The 19,559-nt window shown below is 43.0% G+C and overlaps 1 protein-coding gene across 1 annotated transcript; it reads right to left on the bottom strand.

Moving 5' to 3' along the window:
- Positions 1 to 31: 31 nt before the first annotated feature.
- Positions 32 to 17,593, bottom strand: LOC129865804 (hepatocyte growth factor activator). Its single transcript, XM_055938816.1, has 14 exons — positions 17,212 to 17,593; positions 16,994 to 17,057; positions 16,218 to 16,311; positions 14,097 to 14,170; positions 13,627 to 13,770; positions 13,189 to 13,320; positions 10,533 to 10,643; positions 10,062 to 10,236; positions 9,278 to 9,375; positions 6,323 to 6,608; positions 5,278 to 5,417; positions 1,180 to 1,320; positions 764 to 906; positions 32 to 328 (listed from the first exon to the last, which is right to left on the bottom strand). Exons 1-14 carry the CDS (start codon positions 17,263 to 17,265, stop codon positions 155 to 157), a joined length of 1,830 nt encoding a protein of 609 aa, XP_055794791.1. The 5' UTR covers positions 17,266 to 17,593; the 3' UTR covers positions 32 to 154.
- Positions 17,594 to 19,559: the final 1,966 nt, after the last annotated feature.

The following is a 19,559-nucleotide window of genomic DNA, read 5'->3' as shown; positions in this document are numbered from 1 at the left end:
TACATAAATAATGAATTGTTACACACACATATAACAATATTTACAATGTTTATTCAGTCACAAAATAATCTTTATTTCACAGTTGTGCAAAAATCACTATTCTTCCACAATAGGACACAAGCTGTAAGGTCCATACAATAAGGCTGATGTCCATTCATTTAGACTTGGGCTTGCGCTTGATAATTGTGTTGATCCAGTTGACATAGCTAACAACTTTGGTGTAGACACCAGGCTTCCCAGTCTTTCCACAGCCATCACCCCAGCTGATGACTCCATACAGGAAGCTGACGTCATCCTTCACACAGGCCAGGGGGCCTCCTGAGTCACCCTGGGGGAACAAGCAGACACACACACACACACACACACACACACACACACACACACACACACACACACACACACACACACAATGAGTCATCCCCTTGAAACCTTATATTACACAAACCAAGTGCACTCCTACCTACATTCAATATTTGTGTCATTACAACACAACATATAAACAAGGTGGGAAGTTAACCATAACCTTTCATTAAAGAGAATGCAGCTGAAAGCCATGCAATTTATACAGCAGCCTCCTCCATATGCATGTTCTGTGAACGCAACCCACTATACTCAAACCAAAACAGTCCAGAGGCTCCTCTATATATTATACTGTATCACTCATTACACATCCTTATCACATGGCTGACTGTACAAGAAAACATTTATGCTCTTCTATTCTATTTTGGTCCAGAAAAGGAGCCCTAGGTCTATGCACTCTTACCTGGCAGGCATCCACACATCGGTCGGTCCCGGCACAGACCATGTTGGATGTCACATGGTTGCCGTAGACTTCAGGCTGGATACACCTCTCAAACGGGATGATCCTCACCCCGGCTTCCTGCAGGTTGCTGTATTTATTCGCCTCTTTGGAAAAATAAGGCAAATAAATCCATAATGGCTTGGATAGACTTATACACTGTAAGCATTAGGTCACATGATAACAATTACATTCATGTGAAGACATGAATAGGACACATGGACCTATATGGAAGAACATGTGATTGGACACGGTGCATTGATGTCTATTTGAGATGTTACATTGTTGTGATATGAAGACATTCAATATAATGACATATCTGACCAGTACAGTGAAGGACACGCAATACACCAGATGACTGTTTTTGACACAACACTTACTCTCCTCCATGTAGCCCCAGCCAGTGATCTGACAGCAGTAGTAGTCTGGGAAGGTCATGGCTTTATCAGGCAGGCAGATTGGCCGTATAAATTGAGTCCTTCTCACACAGTGGCCATCTTGTTTTTTAAGTTTCACCAGAACTGTTGGAATAGAAACATTCTTATCATAAGACAGGAAAAGGTGAAGAAAAGTTGTACTTATTTAATCTTTATTTAGCCTTTGCGTGTACATTAAGAACCGCTGTTCATTTCCTATGATTACGACCTGGAGTGGGGAAGTCATCCAAATAAGTTACAGAACTGTCACGTTCGTCGTTTGGATGAAGAGAGGAGGACCAAGGTGCAGCGTGATAAGAATACATTCTTCTATTTATTTAACGAAATGAAGAACACTTAAACAAACTATGCAAAACAACAAACGAACGTGAAGCTATATATTAAACAAGTGCAGACACAGGCAACTTACATATAGACAATAACCCACGAAATACCCAACGGAATATGGCTGCCTAAATATGGTTCCCAATCAGAGACAACGATAAACAGCTGCCTCTAATTGAGAACCAATCTAGGCAACCATAGACATACAAACACCTAGACTAGTAAACACCCCATAAACATACAAAACCCCTAGACAGGACAAAACACATACATCCCCCATGTCACACCCTGACCTAACCAAAATAATAAAGAAAACAAAGATAACTAAGGCCAGGGCGTGACAGTACCACCCCCCCCCAAAGGTGCGGACTCCGGCCGCAAAACCTGACACAGAAGGGGAGGGTCCGGGTGGGCCTTCTTACGGCGGCGGCTCGGGTGCGGGACGTGCGGGACCCACTCCACCATAGTCATTACCCACTTTGGTGGCGCCTCTGGAGCGGGGACCCTCGCAGCGGGTCCCGGACTAAAGACCATCGTAGAGAGCGCCACTGGACGGAGGGGCAGCTCCGGACTGAGGGGCAGCTCCGGACTGAAGGTGAGTGCGGGGAGAAGGAACAGGGCATACTGGACCCTGGAGGCGCACAGGAAGCCTGGTGCGTGGTGCCGGAGCTGGTGGTACCGGGCTGGGAACATGCACCTCAGGGCTAGTGCGGGGAGGAACAGGGCGTACAGGGCTCTGGAGACGCACAGGAAGCCTGGTGCGTGGTGTTGGCACTGGTGGTACTGGGCTGGGGACACGTACCTCAAGGCGAGTGCGGGGTGCTGGAACTGGAGGCCTGGTTTGTGGCGCCGGCACCGTAGGACTGGTCCGAGGGGCTGCCACAGGAGAGCTGGGGCGTGGGGCTGCCACAGGAGAGCTAGTACGTGGGGCTGCCACAGGAGGTGCAGGACTAGGGAGGCGCACAGGAGGCCTGGTGCGTGGGACTGGCACTGTCATTACCAGACGGTTAGCACGCACCCCAGGACGAGTATAGAGAGCTGACTCAGGTAACATCAAATCCCGGACACGCTCCGTCGAGCGGATGTCGTGCCTCATGCACCAACACAGCAACTCCCTCATTTCACTCTCCTCCAATTTCCCCATTAATTCCTTCAGAGTCTCTGCTTCACTCCCCTTGCTCACCTCCAATTCCACCCCGACTGGCTCTGGTTCCCTCTTCGGCTCCTCACGGTAAGCACGGGAAGTTGGCGCAGGTCTCCTACCTGAACTCGCCACACTCCCTGTGTGCCCCCTCCCAAGACATTTTTGGGGCTGCCTCTCAGGCTTCCAGCCGCGCTGCCAAGCTAGCTCCTCATAATGCCGCCTCTCGGCTTTCGCTGCCTCCAGCTCTGCCTTGGGGCGGTGATATTCACCCGGCTGTTCCCATGGTCTCTTGCGTCTAATATTTCCTCCCAAGTCCATTGCTCCACAAAGCGCTGTTCCTTCCTTCCACGCTGCTTGGTCCGGTTGTGGTGGGTTATTCTGTCACGTTCGTCGTTTGGATGAAGAGAGGAGGACCAAGGCGCAGCGTGATAAGAATACATTCTTCTATTTATTTAACGAAACGAAGAACACTTAAACAAACTATGCAAAACAACAAACGAACGTGAAGCTATATATTAAACAAGTGCAGACACAGGCAACTTACATATAGACAATAACCCACGAAATACCCAACGGAATATGGCTGCCTAAATATGGTTCCCAATCAGAGACAACGATAAACAGCTGCCTCTAATTGAGAACCAATCTAGGCAACCATAGACATACAAACACATAGACTAGTAAACACCCCATAAACATACAAAACCCCTAGATAAGACAAAACACATACATCCCCCATGTCACACCCTGACCTAACCAAAATAATAAAGAAAAACAAAGATAACTAAGGCCAGGGCGTGACAAGAACGCTGTATGATGTAGTGTAGTCGTTATTCAAAATCTTGAATCATGAAAACACAGAACGATTGCTCCACTATTAAATAATGTCTGTTTTGCTTTCAGAAAATAGCTCTTGTAAAATTGGGAAAGATCAGAAAAGAGAGAAAAAAGCGAGGGAGTACCTTTTGAATGGACACAGATGCTCAGACACTGTCATACCCAAATATATGTGTGTGTCTGTGTGTGTCTTCACATTGGAGACAGCTGTTCCAAGATGCACAGCTGCAAGCACAGAGTGTGCGCTGCAGACACGTAGACTGAGTGTTGTAGTCTAGGAAGACGTGTGTGAGTCAGTGTTAGAGCATGTGCAATAATGTAAACTTTGTGTGAGTGTGTGTATGCAAATAATCAGTGAGAGTGAAAAGGAGCGTGACATAGTGTAACGGCTGTCGTCGGAATGAGACCAAAGCGCAGCGTGGAAAGTGTTCATGATCTTTATTGTCAAGAATCACTCAAACAAAAATAACGAATACAAAAACGAAAGCGAACAGTTCCGTCAGGCACAGATACTAAATGGAAAACAACACCCCACAAAACCCAAACGGAAAATGACAACTATTATATGATCCCCAATCAGAGACAACGATAGACAGCTGCCTCTGATTGGGAACCGCACTAGGCAAAAACAACAAAGAAATAGAAAACATAGATTCTCCCACCCGAGTCACGCCCTGACCTAACCAAACATAGAGAATAAATAAGGATCTCTAAGGTCAGGGCGTAACAGTATCCCCCCTGAACCTATAGGGGAGGGTCCGGGTGGGCATCTACTCTCGGTGGGGGCTCCGGTGGGGGCTCCGGTGGGGGCTCCGGTGCGGGACGCAGACCCTGCCCCGCTTTAGGCTTCCCCCACTTCGGTGGTGCCTCCGGTGCAGGGATCGTCGCCGGGACCTCCGGACCGTAGATCATCGCCTGAGGCTCTGGACAGCAGATCGCTGCTGGGGGCTCTGGACTGCAGATCGCCGCTGGAGGCTCCAGACTGCAGCTCATCGCTGAAGACTCCGAACTGTGGATCGTCGTTGGAGGCTCCGGACTGCGGATCGTCGCTGGAGGCTCCGGACTGCGGACCGTCTTTGGAGGTTCCAGGACTGGGGACCGTCGCTGCAGACTCCGGACTGGGGACCCTAGCTGCAGGCTCCTTGCCATGGATCATCATTACAGGCTCCGGGCCATGGATCATCACTGGAGGCTTCGTGCCATGGATTATCACTAGAGGCTCCGGGCCATGGATTATCACTGGAGGCTTCGTGCCATGGATCATCACTACAGGCTCCGGGCCATGGATCATCACTGGAGGCTTCGGACCATGGATCATCACTGGAGGCTTCGTACGTGGAGCCGGAACAGGTCTCACCGGACTGAGGAGACGTACTGGAAGCCTGGTGCGGGGAGCTGCCACAACACGTCCTGGCTGGATACCCACTCCAGCTCTTGTCAAGAATCACTCAAACAAAAATAACGAATACAAAAACGAAAGCGGACAGTTCCGTCAGGCACAGATACTAAATGGGAAACAACACCCCACAAAACCCAAACGGAAAATGACAACTATTATATGATCCCCAATCAGAGACAACGATAGACAGCTGCCTCTGATTGGGAACCACACTAGGCAAAAACAACAAAGAAATAGAAAACATAGATTCTCCCACCCGAGTCACGCCCTGACCTAACCAAACATAGAGAATAAATAAGGATCTCTAAGGTCAGGGCGTGACACATAGTATATTTACCAATGTCATGGAGAGTTGGATTGAAGACAGAGAAACGGTCTGGAAAGATGTACTTCTCCACTCCAAAGGTTTTGGTGTCCGAAGATGTAACGTTGAAGTTATGCTGACCCAGAATCACACGAATCTTCGACACAAGGGGACTGAGGACAGAAACACATCCTTCTCATAATTCTATGTCGCTAGTAGTGGACCATTATGTCACATGAATTCACTTGAATACAATTACATTTCATTTGTATGATATTAATGCCTTATGTCCTGGGGCCGTCTGTATCAAGTGTCTCAGAGTAGCTGATCTAAGATCAGGTCCCCCTTGTCCATGTCATTTTGGTCTTTGTGATTTACAAAGGTCAAACTGAGCCTAAGTACTCCTACTCTGGCACCTGGACTGAAAAGTTTAAACCTAAAGACCCAAGACCATAGTAACGAGGAATCTTCAAGGAAAATCCTCCCAGAGCGCTTCAGTTTTTACTCAAACTCAATATTTGTGTCTAATTATACTGTAGTTTGTGATCATAAAATGGCAATGTTAAAGTCAAAGTCATGAGTGTCTGTGAGAAAATGTGAGGTTGAAGGTTGAATGTGAAAGCTAGCACACTAAACATCGTATTCTCTGCTGCCTTTACGTACCATTGCAACCATTCCAAGCAAACACCTATACAAATATTGAAATGATCAGACATTCTTTATTTCTTACTAAGCTTAACATCTAGTTGTTATTGTACATGGTCCCTCAAGAAATGCAGCATGGTAGAATTGAATCACAGTGCATACCACACAAACAGGTGACAAAATAAGAAGCACCCTAAGAGTACACTCTTACAATAAAAGGTACTACCTAGAACCTAAAAGGGATCCAATTCTGTCAAAGGAGAAGCCTTTGACGAACCCTTTTTGGTTCCAGGTAGAACCCTTTTCATTTAGAACCCGTTCCACAGAGAACTGACTCATAGTGGCATAAAATCCAAATAGGTGACGACATAATCAACACAAATGGATGCTCCAAGTGGTAGTGTAGTGTCTATATCTTCTAATTCTACAGTACCTGCGAAAGAAGCAGTGTGCGGCAGAGACCACCCAGCAGGACGAGACCAGGGTGCCCGCGCAGAAGTTGTCATCTCCTATGTAGAGGGCTGCCATCCAGGGATGGGTACCGGGCAGGGCAGAGCTGCCACCCAGGATGCGACCCTTGGCCACTGATATCCTCTTCTTATGCCTCTTTCCGCACACAGGCTTCTTGGCTGGCTTGGCGTCATTGGTTTGGTTGGTGTCAGGGAGGACGTTAGGTGGCGGTGGCGGCCGTGGCACCTGTACCACTCTCCGCGAAGAAGCTGTGTGAGGGAACAGGGAAGCAGACTTAAAGTAACTGTCCAGGGAAAATGGCACTTTTAAAGTTCATATTCTGTTAACTCATACCCAAATAACATTGCTGACTCGTCCTATACTCGTATTTGTGGCCAAAGGATAATTTTAAGTAAAAACACTCCACGCCTCAAACAGACTGTTTCACAAACACTTGCTATTTCCTCATAGAGAATGATGTTTATTTTACTAGGCAAGTCAGTTAAGAACAAACTCTTATTTTCAATGATGGCCTAGGAACAGTGGGTTAACTGCCTTGTTTAGGGGCAGAATGACAGATTTTTAGCTTGTCGGCTCCGGTATTTGATCTAGCAACCTTTCGGTTACTGGCCCAACAATCTAACCACTAGGCTACCTGCCGCTCCAGATGTGATAGCCGTGAGAAGGATGAGCTGGCCAATCAGTGGTCATTAATATTTGAACTCAACATTTTTGAAAAACATGATTACACTTTGACATTATGGGGTATTGTGTGTAGGCCAATGACCCCCCAAAAAATCCATTCAATCAATTTTAAATTCAGGCTGTAACAACAACATTTTGAAAAAGTCAAGGGGTGTGAATACTTTCTGAAGGAACTGTAGGTCATATTTCATACAAATCCGGAGTGACCAACTTCACATATAAATTCTCATTAAAGCAAGTCTAAGAAGTCCCATTTCTATGCTTTTAGTTCTTAAGTTTCATTTTTCCATCTTTTACCTGCATTTTTGTACACCAGCTTCAAACAGCTGAAAATATAATATGTTTGGTTATGGAAAATATATTTCACAGCGATTTAGATGGTACAATGATTCTCTACACTATACTTGCTTAATTTGTCACATAAACTGAAATTAGGTGAACTATTAGAATTTTGGCAACCAGGAAATGGGGGAGCGATTTCTGCATGTTACATATTTAAGTTTAGAAGGGCTTCATTTCAAATCAGTTCACATTCACTGTGAAGAGCACTGATTTCATTGTCAACATGTGATAGGGTAATACTAGTCATAAACTGGTAATACTAAACTACTACTAGTAGTAGTCTTCTATTACTACTACTACTAGTGCTGCTGCTGCTACTACTAATGCTGCTACTACTACTACCACTACTACTACTACTACAACTACTACTACTGCTGCTACTAGGCTTACAATTACTACCTACCAGCATACAGTTAATTGCTACATACAAGGCTTCTAAGTATACCTCTTCTTAACATTTTGGACTTTACCAGTGGCTCATTTCCCCCTGAAAAGACAACCAACAAATAGAGCTATTTTATAGAAAGTATTGAAAAGAATCCCAATAACACATTGCCAGAAATTCAGATTAGCATACCATTTGCCACCCAACAATTACCATTCAATGATGTGGTGGAATAGCAGTTGGCCCAACATTTTTTTTGCTTTCTGTGCATACCCACGACATCATGACATCGATATAACAGAGCCAAGTTGGCCGAGTTACTGCAGAAGCATTTGGCACTTTCTGAATGATTCTCAATTTCCTCATCTCAATTTACACATTTTTCTTAGCTATTCTGACTAACTTTCTATTTAAACATTAGGCTACCTGTGTCAAGACAGCATTCTCTTCTGAGTCGTACAGGAAAGTTAAGTGTAGTAATCTTTTTTTTATCACTAATAGGGCCATTTGTTTATTAAAAAGTGCTGAGCTTTGAATTTTACGTAGGGCAGGTGTCATGGGTTATGTCACTGTTCTGTGAAAGCAGAGAATAACATTTTTGGTGGAATATAAAAACAGAGATGGTTCTATTCCACTTAAATGAGATGCAGCTGTTGGTGAGATTCAAAAAGCTGTCCAACTCTTCATTACTCATTATAATACAGTAGGGGAAGGTGAAGTATGTTTTACATTCAGCATCATTCCCTCAAGGGAAATATTGTATTCATTCTAACAAATCCCTGGAAAGGATCAGAATTAATGTAAACATTACAGTTTTGAAAACAGCTTTTCCCAAAAATTGTGTCTTTTGGTACAACTTACCCCAGGTATGGGCTAAATGGAGCTGCAGGACAGGGTAAGTTAAGTCGCCTACACAATTCTGTACTGAATGAAATATGACCACTACATTTTTTAAACCATTTCTATCTTTATTTCCCAAACACAATTCAACACAATCACAATCGCTTGTTTGTCTTTAGAGTGACTAGAGTGACTAACAAACACTTTGACCTTTTTTATACACTTTTAACATAGGCCAGACCCTGTTATTACCTCATATCCCAGCGATAATGCCTTGCATTACTCCTGGGAAGAAAACATTTCAATTTGTCTCAACTTGCCATTGGCTCAACAATTTGCTCAACTTACCTGATGGCCATTGGCTCAATATACTCAAAGGCAAATGTTTTGGCTATATTAGCTCACACAGCTACAAGGATACACTTTCATGCTAGGTTTAGGACCTCATATTGAAGCTTATAGAGACCCCAACTGATATATAGAACAGGTTAGTTAGTATTATCTACAAAAATTATCTAGACAAAATTTCGACACACGGCTCACGCCTGAGAACACTTGATAAAGTGGTTTGCGCTCTTTTCACGCTGGGAAAAATGAAGCCTCCAGTGTAGCAGCTAAAAAAACACTGCTTTCGTGACGCCCCAGTATAGCACTCATGTTACTCACATAAACGCACGACACAAGACGGAACGTCACAGTTCTCCCAGGAGATGGCTCTGTCATTGAGGGTGTAGCACCACGGCATCTTGTCCCCATCTGGGTTTCTGGACAGTGGACATGTTATGCTGGTGTTATGACACACTTTACAGTAACCCGGCCTGCACCCCAAAAGAGCAAGCTTAAGCACAGTTCCAAGGAAAAAATCCCAAGAAGAAAGAAACCTCAAGAGCAGTGGTATTTTTTTAGGAACAAAACATTCAGAGTACAGATTATTGTATGGGACAATACACAAATGTTTTAGAGAAAGACAATTTGAAAAATATAATGTTATCGAGTAAATATATTTATCGGTTTCTTTTCATTTTGATAAGTATACCGATTTTAAAGGTTACTTCATTATATTTGGGGTGGGGTCGCCAGAAAATGATCCCTGCTGAAAAAGTTTGAATGCCACTGAAAAACAAGAAGAACCAGAGTCAGAGGGGGAAGCCCCTCCTACGGCTGTAGCTGGTAGAATAACCATATCACCATCTAAACCAGAAACACACAGACAGACAGACAGACGGACGGACGGACGGACAGACAGACGGACGGACGGACGGACGGACGGACGGACGGACAGACAGACAGACAGACAGACAGACGGGGGGGGGGGGGGGGGGGGGTCGAATGATAGTGCTGTGATAGCGGTGGCATGAAGCATAGACAGACTTACACTTCTGTTCTGGGTTGCCAGATTGGTTGTCAATAAAGACTTAAAGAAATAAAGACTTCATAATGCCGCACACACCTGCAGTAGGAGTGTTCCCCCAAACCCCTGAGGGTGGCGCGCTCCACAGTGCCCATGTGGAGTTCATCATGTAACAGGTCAGAGTTCCACGGCAGACAGCGGGCACCAGAGACGGTGGTGTTCACTACGCCACGGTAGTCTATGCCCTTGTTGTCATAGCACTCTTCCTCTGGAGCTGAACAACAAGGGATGTGAGGGATAAGAAAATAAGTATATCACAGTTTCCTGTGTTTATGTGTTTGTTTATGAGAGCGTGTGCATGACCGTCGGTTTGCTTTATTTTGGAATATCTAAATATTTATAGTCTACATGTAACCACAGAGTAAGATAAACATCATAAAATCTACTCTCTATCTCAATGAATGACCTCTGGCTCAGACTAGTAATTCTAAGCTAAAGCTATGCTATGCTAAACTAGGCTAACCTAGCAATGTAAATGTAACTGTGTTAGCATGTAGCGGTTGGACTAACCGATGCCACAGTAGGGTCCACTGTAGCCAGGCCTGCACGCACACACCTCCTCCCTGGTGGCTGTGATGAGACGGCACGTGCCATCGTTCTCACAGGGGTTCTCACTGCAGACTGAAGACAGTTACACACTACATCAGGTATATTACATTATGACAAACCACAGCACTGGGATCAGTTCCAACCACCCATTTCCTGCCTCCCACCATTGCATGATAAACACAGGAGCTGGTCTTGCATCAGTGCTTTAAGGGTGTTAACTTGGACCAAAACAAACATGAAGCAGTAGACTACCTACATTAGAGTGCTTATGGTTCAGGGTTGCAAAATTATAGTGGGAGAAATGCATTCACTAACACAGACACCGGTGTAGTTGTCAGATTTGACATGTAGTTCTTGGTGTGGCCTTGTGCGGACAGTATAAGTGGGAAAAGCCTACATAACAGGCTGGCAAGGTGGAAGCAGGAAAAGGCAAGTCCTTCTGTACCAAACTAGACGAAGGGGAAGTTCTGCCAGTAAATGGTAGCGCAAAATCCCATTTGTTTGCATAACCTTATAAAAATCCTTCCTACCATGACAAAACAGGTTCCGGTCAAACGAGCTCTCCAAAATGCCTTTCTCTTTTGTAAGTCCCATAAAACATCCCCCCATTGAGAGGAAAGACCCTTCGGCGAGATTCGGGCGTGTCCCACACTCCCCTCCTGAGTCACGTTGAGTCATGTAATCTGTCTTTTCATCTACAACAAGGTTACACTTGTAACCATGGAGAGTAAAATCAAAGAGACAGCCAACCCTGCTTTTGGTATCTCTATAGCAGGGATGGGCAACTGGCGGCACCCTTTTTGTAGGCCCGTGGAACAATTGTCGGGGTCTCAATTTACTGTTACGCATTAGAATAATAGAATGCAATAAGGTGCAATTTCATCAGCAGTCACTCAATTAACCCATAAATTAGCAGTGCTGACATATGAGGCCATTTAGGATAGCCCAATTATGTCACTTTGTGATTAGCTCGTGGAAGATTGCATACAGTCACCTCATTGTGTTGTAGAGCAATTCCTCCTGGATTAATGAGGACTGTAATTATATTTATTATAGTAATATAAGGTATTGAGATGGATGGTCACAGACATTGTGGTGTTAGTGGTTAGGTACTTTTTTTGTGCACACAGTGTGTGTGTCTCTTTCTCTCTCTCTCTGTGTGTGTGTGTGTGTGTGTGTGTGTGTGTGTGTGTGTGTGTGTGTGTGTGTGTGTGTGTGTGTGTGTGTGTGTGTGTGTGTGTGTGTGTGTGTGTGTGTGTGTGTGTGTGTGTGTGTGTGTGTGTGTGTGTGTGTGTGTGTGTGTGTGTGTGTGTGTGTGTGTGTGTGTTTGTTTGTGTGTGCGTGTGTTTATGCGTGTGTTTATGCGTGTGTGATTGTGTCACCTCACCAGTCAATAACTGGGAAACCCCTTTGAGTGTACAAGAGTGAGGTGTGGCAATGTGTAGCAACACTGGATACTAGAGTGACTAACAATAAGCTGAGATGGCTGACACTGGACTCATCAAGGTCTGGAGCAAGGCTACAGCAAGGCTACACTTGTAACCATGGAGAGTAGAATCAAAGAGACGGCCAACCCTGCTTTTGGTATCTCTATAGTAGGCCCACAAACCAATTGTCCGGGTCTCAACTTACTGTTGAGAGTGAATAGTAGAATACAGAAAGTGCAATTTCAAAATTTGATTGTACATCAGCAGTCACTCAATTAACCCATGTCAGCTAAATTGTTTTAGATTGGTAAATTAGTCTAACAGCCAGCTATCTAAACTTGTAATATGCATGTTCGAACTACCGCCCGGGATTGGGTCCATTGATCATCCGTTATCAAAACCACAAACATTTCCCTCCACCCCATGGCAAAATGTGGAGAATTGCAGGAAATTTGCTTTAAAACTTTACATTTTTCTATCCGCCCCATGGCAAAAAGAGTAGAACTGCATAAAATGTGTTATACCATTTCAAAATCTTCTCTCTGCCCCATGGCAAAATGTGTAGAATTTCTGCAAACTTCCTTTAAAACGGCAACATTTTCTCTAAGCCCCATGGCAAAATATGCAGAATTGCTGGAAATTAACTTTAAAACTAAAAATATTTATCTTCACTGTCATGCGGGGTGCAGCTAAAATGTTTTGCTCACAAGGTGGGGGGTGGTACGCAGACCCACGAGCCACTGCGGCCCCTCATGATGAGTTCCATTTATTTGTGTCCCCCACCCCTATCAAAGCTGCCCATCCCTGCTCTATGGGAACAAACGTGAGGTGATTTGTTTTTTTGGCTTTCTCAAGGCCTGGTAGCCTCACCCAAACCGCCCCCAACCATTAAGGCATTGAGAAAACAGTGTGATGCTTGGCAACACAGCTGAGACTAAAGCCTGATCATCTGAGAGGTGTGGGAGATTGAGGAATGTCGGAATGGGAAGTATTGAGATGGAGATTTACTAAAGAAGCCCTCATACTCCAAAGGTTTTAGGGGCCCCTGTGGGGCCCATTCCCCTGCCAAGAGACAGCACCTCATCAAGTCTAAGGTTCCACTCGCATTTTTAACAAAAGATAACAAGACAAAAAATACATGGCAAGGAGTGGCTAAAGCAACAAAGGTTGAAAGAAAGCATGAACGTTACCGGTATAGCGCACTCTCTCACAGGAGATCTCCCCGTCCACACATGTGCACCGTTCCACATTACGGTGGTAGATCCTTCCCCAGGATTCTCCGATGTCATAATATCTCAGGTGTATGGTTTCATAGCACTTCCCTGACAAAGGGGAGAACAGAGGGATAAAAGGTAGTTTGGTGAAATGTGAGAGGAGGAGGAGGAAGGGAACAGGTCAATGAGGTGATAGGGGGCATCGTTTGTGTTTGGCACTGTGAAGAGCAAGATATGGGTCAATGCTCTATTTTTCAAGAGGGTAGACAGTTTCTCTACCACCTCCACACCTCTAAATGTAGAGTAAAACCCCATTGGCAATTGACTCTAAGCTGAATGTATAACTGCTTCAGTTTCATTGAAACTACTTTGAAACACAAGTCCATATAGAAAGTGTGATAGTGAGTGACTCACTCTGATCACAGTGCCTCCCGGTGAAGTTCTCTGGACAGGAGCACTCAAAGGAGCGTCTGTGGGGGACCAGAGTGCAGATGCCGACATTTTGACATGGATTCACCTGACACAAGTCTGTGAATCGGCGTGATGAGTGGACGAACACTAAAACACATCAAACAAATACACAAGGAACTATATTAGTGAAAACATTAGTAAGAAACAGTATTGTACATCAGTAACATCAGAATATAGTATGTACCAAGTATGTACCAGTATGTATAGTATGATTAGCTTTAAAGCTGTAAGAGAACATTTGGAAAACGCACTAAGATTCAGGCGGATTGAAAGATAGTACATGATAATGCATACCAGTACTATAAATAGCAGGAAATGTGTATCTAAGATTTTATAGATACATACACAGAGACAATAGAGACTTAGTAGACCATGAAGTCTTGTCCATAGTTTCTACAGAAATGACCTCTTACCACTGGGTTGAGTGGTCACAGCTGCACAGTATCCCCACAGAAAGTCCCGATCAAAATTGTGCGTCAGAGAACACCTATGATTCAGAAATAAAAACATTCCTGTAAAGAACACACAGCAGTTTCAACTTAGCCATTGAGATGAAGGAGTCAGATAAGAAATCAACAGCGGATTGACAACTAGCAGTCACCTGGGTAAGAACTGTGAGCATACTAAAATGGACCCTTATTCCTCAGAAACCTGTATGGCTCAGTAAGTAGCACTGTACGTACAGGAGGTGGGTTTGAAACTGATACCATATTTAATAATGACTGTCTTTAAGATTTATTGAGGAGAAGGTCCTAATAACGTTGCACTTCCTTAATCCTTTTTGGACAAAAATGATATCCACCCATCCATCCACACCCACACCCACTAACTAAAACCTTGTCCATTACATAAACCCAAAACACCAAACCCAATACATTGGGTTTAAAAAACCTTTGAAAAAAAAACTAAGGGATAAAGGGACTTCCAGCGGCTGAGGTTCTAAGAGGACACACACACACACACACACACACCCTCAAAATCCCACACGGTTAAAGATGAGCCAGCACTAGGCTCTTGCTGTTAATTGAGAACTGAGTGGAAGAGGGCAAGAACACCATCCATATTGAATTACATCCTAGTTGTGCGTACTTGCAGACGCCTGTAGCCATGTCATAGCCTGAGTGGATTTGCCCTGCAGTCGCAGCGCAGTTCCACAGAGGATGACATATATCATAGCACTTCCTGTCCAACAGCTGTGGTTATTGAGACACACATCTGTGGTCTCATCGTTTTCACAATACAAGAATTTAATCAAAACAAGTAAAGACTGTATTTTGAGACATGAGATCATTAATATACACCATTAAACCAGTAGTGGAAAAAGTACCCAATTGTCATACTTGAGTAAAAGTAAAGATACATTAATAGAAAATAGCTCAAGTAAAAGTAAAAGTCACCCAGTAAAATTCTACTTGAGTAAAAGTCTAAACGTAATTGGTTTAAAATATACTTAAATATCAAAAGAAAATGTAATTACTAAAAGTATAAAAAGTATAAAAAGTAAAAGTATAAATCATTTCAAATTCCTTATATTAAGCAAACTAGACGGCACCAATTTCCGGATAGCCAAAGGTACACTCCAACATTCAGACATAATTTCCAAACAAAGCATGTGTGTTTAGTGAGTCCGCCAGATCAGAGGCAGTAGGGATGACCAGAGATGTTCTCTTGATAAGTACGTGAATTGGACCATTTTCCTGTCCTGCTAAGCATTCAAAATGTAACGAGTACTTTTGGGTGTCAAGGGAAATGTATAGAGTAAAAAGTATAATATTATCTTAAGGAATGTAGTGAAGTAAAAGTAAAAGTAGTCAAAGATAGAAATAGTAAAGTAAAGTACAGATACCCCAAAAAATTACTTAAGTAGTACTTTAAAGTATTTTTACTTAAGTATTTACACCACTGCATTAAACCATTAACTCAGGTTATAAAACCAGAGTAACCGTGTTATAAACATGTTATAGCATATAGCATATTCATTACAGTTTATGGTGAATAAATTAGCAGTGCTGACTAGTGATGACATATGAGGCCATTTAAGATAGCTGAATTAGGTCACATAGTGATTAGCTCGTGGAAGATTGCATACAGTCACCTCATTGTGTTTTAGAGCAATTCCCTTTGGATTAATGAGGACTATAATTAAGTCATTATATTTATTATAGTAATATAAGGTATTGAGATGGATGGTCTGTGTGTGTGTTTATGCGTGTGTGATTGTGTCACCTCACCAGTCAACAAATCTGTCGTTCTGTCCCTGAACAAGGCAGTTAACCCACTGTTCCTAGGCCGTCATTGAAAATAAGAATTTGTTCTTAACTGACTTGCCTAGATAAATAAAGGTAAAATAAAATAACTAAAAAATAACTGGGAAAACCCTTTTGAATGTACAAGAGTGAGGTATTTCTTTAAGTGATGGAAATGTGTGGCAATGTTGTGTTGTGTGTATTTGGTTGAAGTGGTTGTTGGTTTCTCCAAAACACTGGATACTAGAGTGACTAACAATAAGCTGAGATGACCGACACTGGACTCACCAAGGTCTGGATGAACGGATGGTGATACAGTGGTGGTGAATGCTTCCTCCCTGACGGAATGGGAACTTACATTCTTTCCTATCTACTGTAAGAGCTGGATCCACAGAAACAGGGTTAGATACATATGGTTATCATCAGCACAAGTCATCATATTTTATTATACACATATTCTAGTGGTCAATTCTGCATTCTCTGCAAGAAAATTGAAAATTGATTTCAACTTTTTTCATGAAGTTTGTCGTACAAGATCAAGTTCGAAGTAAAAAATCATATTCAAAGTAAAAACTAAAAAAAAAAAAAAAACTTTGTGGCAGAATAGAGGCCATTTAATGTGAATATGCTAATGAACAACCAGGTGTTCTCCCATGGCGCCAGAGGGACAATGAATCCTTTGAGTTTGACAGTGGCTCCAGCCAGGACCCAATTAAGTTATATTACTGTGGAGGCCCAGTAGAAGGGCAGCATAAATCTCATAACTTCATCCTTCCCTTAAACAGCCTAATCATTGTTCTGGTATGAAAAGAGATGTGGACCCTTAACACAAACTGAATAGTACTGGATTCCTACTGCATCGACAAATGAGATCATTATCTCTGAGTTCTTGATTGGTAAAATGGTTGATGGGCTGTATTGTACAATTGTGTAAAGTTATTATACAAACAAGATATTTCAACATTTCATAAACAAAGAGGCTACAGGATAGTGAAGATTACGCACAAAGCTGTAATCAATTAAACAGGTGCTTTGTGTTGTTAACGTGAATAGGAAATAATTACCTTTATGACTATTGTCGTTCCCATTTCTCGTACGTAACGTTTCATATCCAGGCAGTACCATTCGCTGTTATCAAAGTGAAACAAAGTTAAAGTAATGCATTGTTAGTTTACTTTGTTTCCAAATTACGCACGTAAAAATATGCCTCTCCAAAAGGATCACTGGTTGCGCTCTAGAACTGCAATAATTGTAAGAAATAACTGTTTTTAAATTCACGTACCGTCCGTGCACTGAGGACATACGGTAGGAAAAGTAACACAAAGTATAGCATCATAATATTTTTGTTTGTTTGGTCGCTGATTTAGATATCATGCGCAAAATGTTTAGAAGTAAATTTCCTGAAGCAGGTCCGTTAGATAAACGTTGTTACGTCTTATCTGTCAACTCCAGAGAACTCAGTCTGCTTTTGGTCATTGAGAACGTGGGAAATCCTGCAAGAGCGATACTGTCCTCTATAAACTCAAACTCTATTGAGTAAATCAATTTCGTCATTAGACAGACTTTTCGGTTATGGTCATTGTTCTACGCAAAACATCGAACGTTTTCCCTCGCGACACGCCCACGATGAAACCTGCAAGATCTTGAAAGAGCGGATATTTTGATGTAATGGAAAGTAACCTTTTGGCAGATGGGGGCGGGTGACGGTGCGGGGTCCCTCCTCTCGATCTGAGTTTGGTCGCCATGCAGCGTCCCAGAGTTGTAAACATTCCAAGTGCGGCGTGCTGTGGCAAGAATACCCACTGTCCCATAACCAAGCCTCTAATTTTCCAAGGCTGCAATATTTGACATCCCTGCAGATGCTATAGTAAATTACACAATGAGACCTATTCTTACAAGATTTCTGACAGTTTACAAGACCGGTAAAAAAAGTGGGTTATAATGTGCGGTTCAAATATGAAATTGTTCACTTTAATGATAACTAACACTGTTAATAATTGACCATTCTAACCAACTGGGCAAACAGACTGAGAAGACAAAACACACCAAGGAGAATTTTGGAATGTGAAAATCTTATAAACCCAATGATAAGGGTTTTACAGGTCTATGTTTGAACCAGGTCTGGTAACAAGGATTTGCATTCTAAAAATGTTTTATCTCAAGCTAAATTAATCATTAAAGGGGCAATCTGAGATTTGTACATCTATTGTTGAATTAAATTAATGATGTACACAATCTTTCAAAAGTTTGGGGTCACTTAGAAATGTTCTTGTTTTCCAGGAAAACATACATGAAATTAGTTGCAAAATGAATAGGAAATATAGTCAAGACGTTGACAAGGTTATAAATAATGATTTTTAATTGAAATAATAATTGTGTCCTAAAAACTTTGCTTTCGTCAAAGAATCCTCCATTTGCAGCAATTACAGCATTGCAGACCTTTCGCATTCTAGTTGTCAATTTGTTGAGGTAATCTGAAGAGATTTCACCCCATGCTTCCCGAAGCACCTCCCACAAGTTGGATTGGCTTGATGAGCACTTCTTACGTACCACACTGTCAAGCTGCTCCCACAACAGCTCAATAGGGTTGAGATCCAGTGACTGTGCTGGCCACTCCATTATAGACAGAATACCAGCTGACTGCTTCTTCCCTAAATAGTTATTGCATTGTTCGGAGCTGTGCTTCGGGTCATTGTCCTGTTGTAGGAGGAAATTGGCTCCAATTAAGCGCCGTCCACAGGGTATGGCATGGCGTTGCAAAATGGAACGATTGCCTTCCTTCTTCAAGATCCCTTTCACCCTGTACAAATCTCCCACTTTACCACCACCAAAGCACCCCCAGACCATCACATTGCCTTCACCATGCTTGACAGATGGCATCAAGCACTCCTTCAGCATCTTTTAATTTTTTCTGCGTCTCACGAATGTTCTTCTTTGTGATCCGAACACCTCAAACTTAGATTAGTCTGTCCATAACACTTTTTTCCAATCTTCCTCTGTCCAGTGTCTGTGTTATTTTGCCCATCTTAATCTTTTATTTTTATTGGCCAGTCTGAGATATGGCTTTTTCTTTGCAACTCTGCCTAGAAGGCCAGCATCCCAGAGTCGCCTCTTCACTGTTGACGTTGAGACTGGTGTTTTGCGGGTACTATTTAATGAAGCTGCCAGTTGATGTGAAGGGAGTAGTACACATTGTGTGTGTGTGTGTGTGTGTGTGTGTGTGTGTGTGTGTGTGTGTGTGTGTGTGTGTGTGTGTGTGTGTGTGTGTGTGTGTGTGTGTGTGTGTGTGTGTGTGTGTGTGTGTGTGTGTGTGTGTGTGTGTGTGTGTGTGCGTGCGTGCGTGCATGTGTGTGTGATTGTGTCACCTCAACCAGTCAATAACTGGGAAACCCCTTTTGAGTGTACAAGAAGAGTGAGGTACCTCTTTGAGTAATGGAAACGTGTGGCAATGTTGTGTTGTGTGTATTTGGTTGAAATGGTTGTTTGTTTCTCCAAAACACTGGATACTAGAGTAACTAACAATAAGCTGAGATGACCAACACTGGACTCACCAAGGTCTGGATGAACTGATGGTGATACAGTGGTGGTGAATGCTTCCTCCCTGACGGAATGGGAACTTACATTCTTTCC

Source organism: Salvelinus fontinalis, chromosome 11 (genome assembly GCF_029448725.1).
Source record: "Salvelinus fontinalis isolate EN_2023a chromosome 11, ASM2944872v1, whole genome shotgun sequence".
NCBI lineage: Eukaryota > Metazoa > Chordata > Actinopteri > Salmoniformes > Salmonidae > Salvelinus > Salvelinus fontinalis.
This window is presented reverse-complemented; position numbering and strand designations above follow the sequence as displayed.

What these genes read in the sequence shown, in the direction of transcription:
- LOC129865804 (XM_055938816.1), bottom strand. Translation starts at nt 17,265, where the DNA reads ATGATGCTATACTTTGTGTTACTTTTCCTACCGTATGTCCTCAGTGCA. An exon ending in GTCTTGTGTCGTGCGTTTAT is followed by an intron (nt 6,609 to 9,277) that starts GTGAGTAACATG and finishes TCCCTCACACAG; the next exon opens with CTTCTTCGCGGAGAGTGGTA. An exon ending in GCACACTGCTTCTTTCGCAG is followed by an intron (nt 5,418 to 6,322) that starts GTACTGTAGAAT and finishes TTCTGTCCTCAG; the next exon opens with TCCCCTTGTGTCGAAGATTC.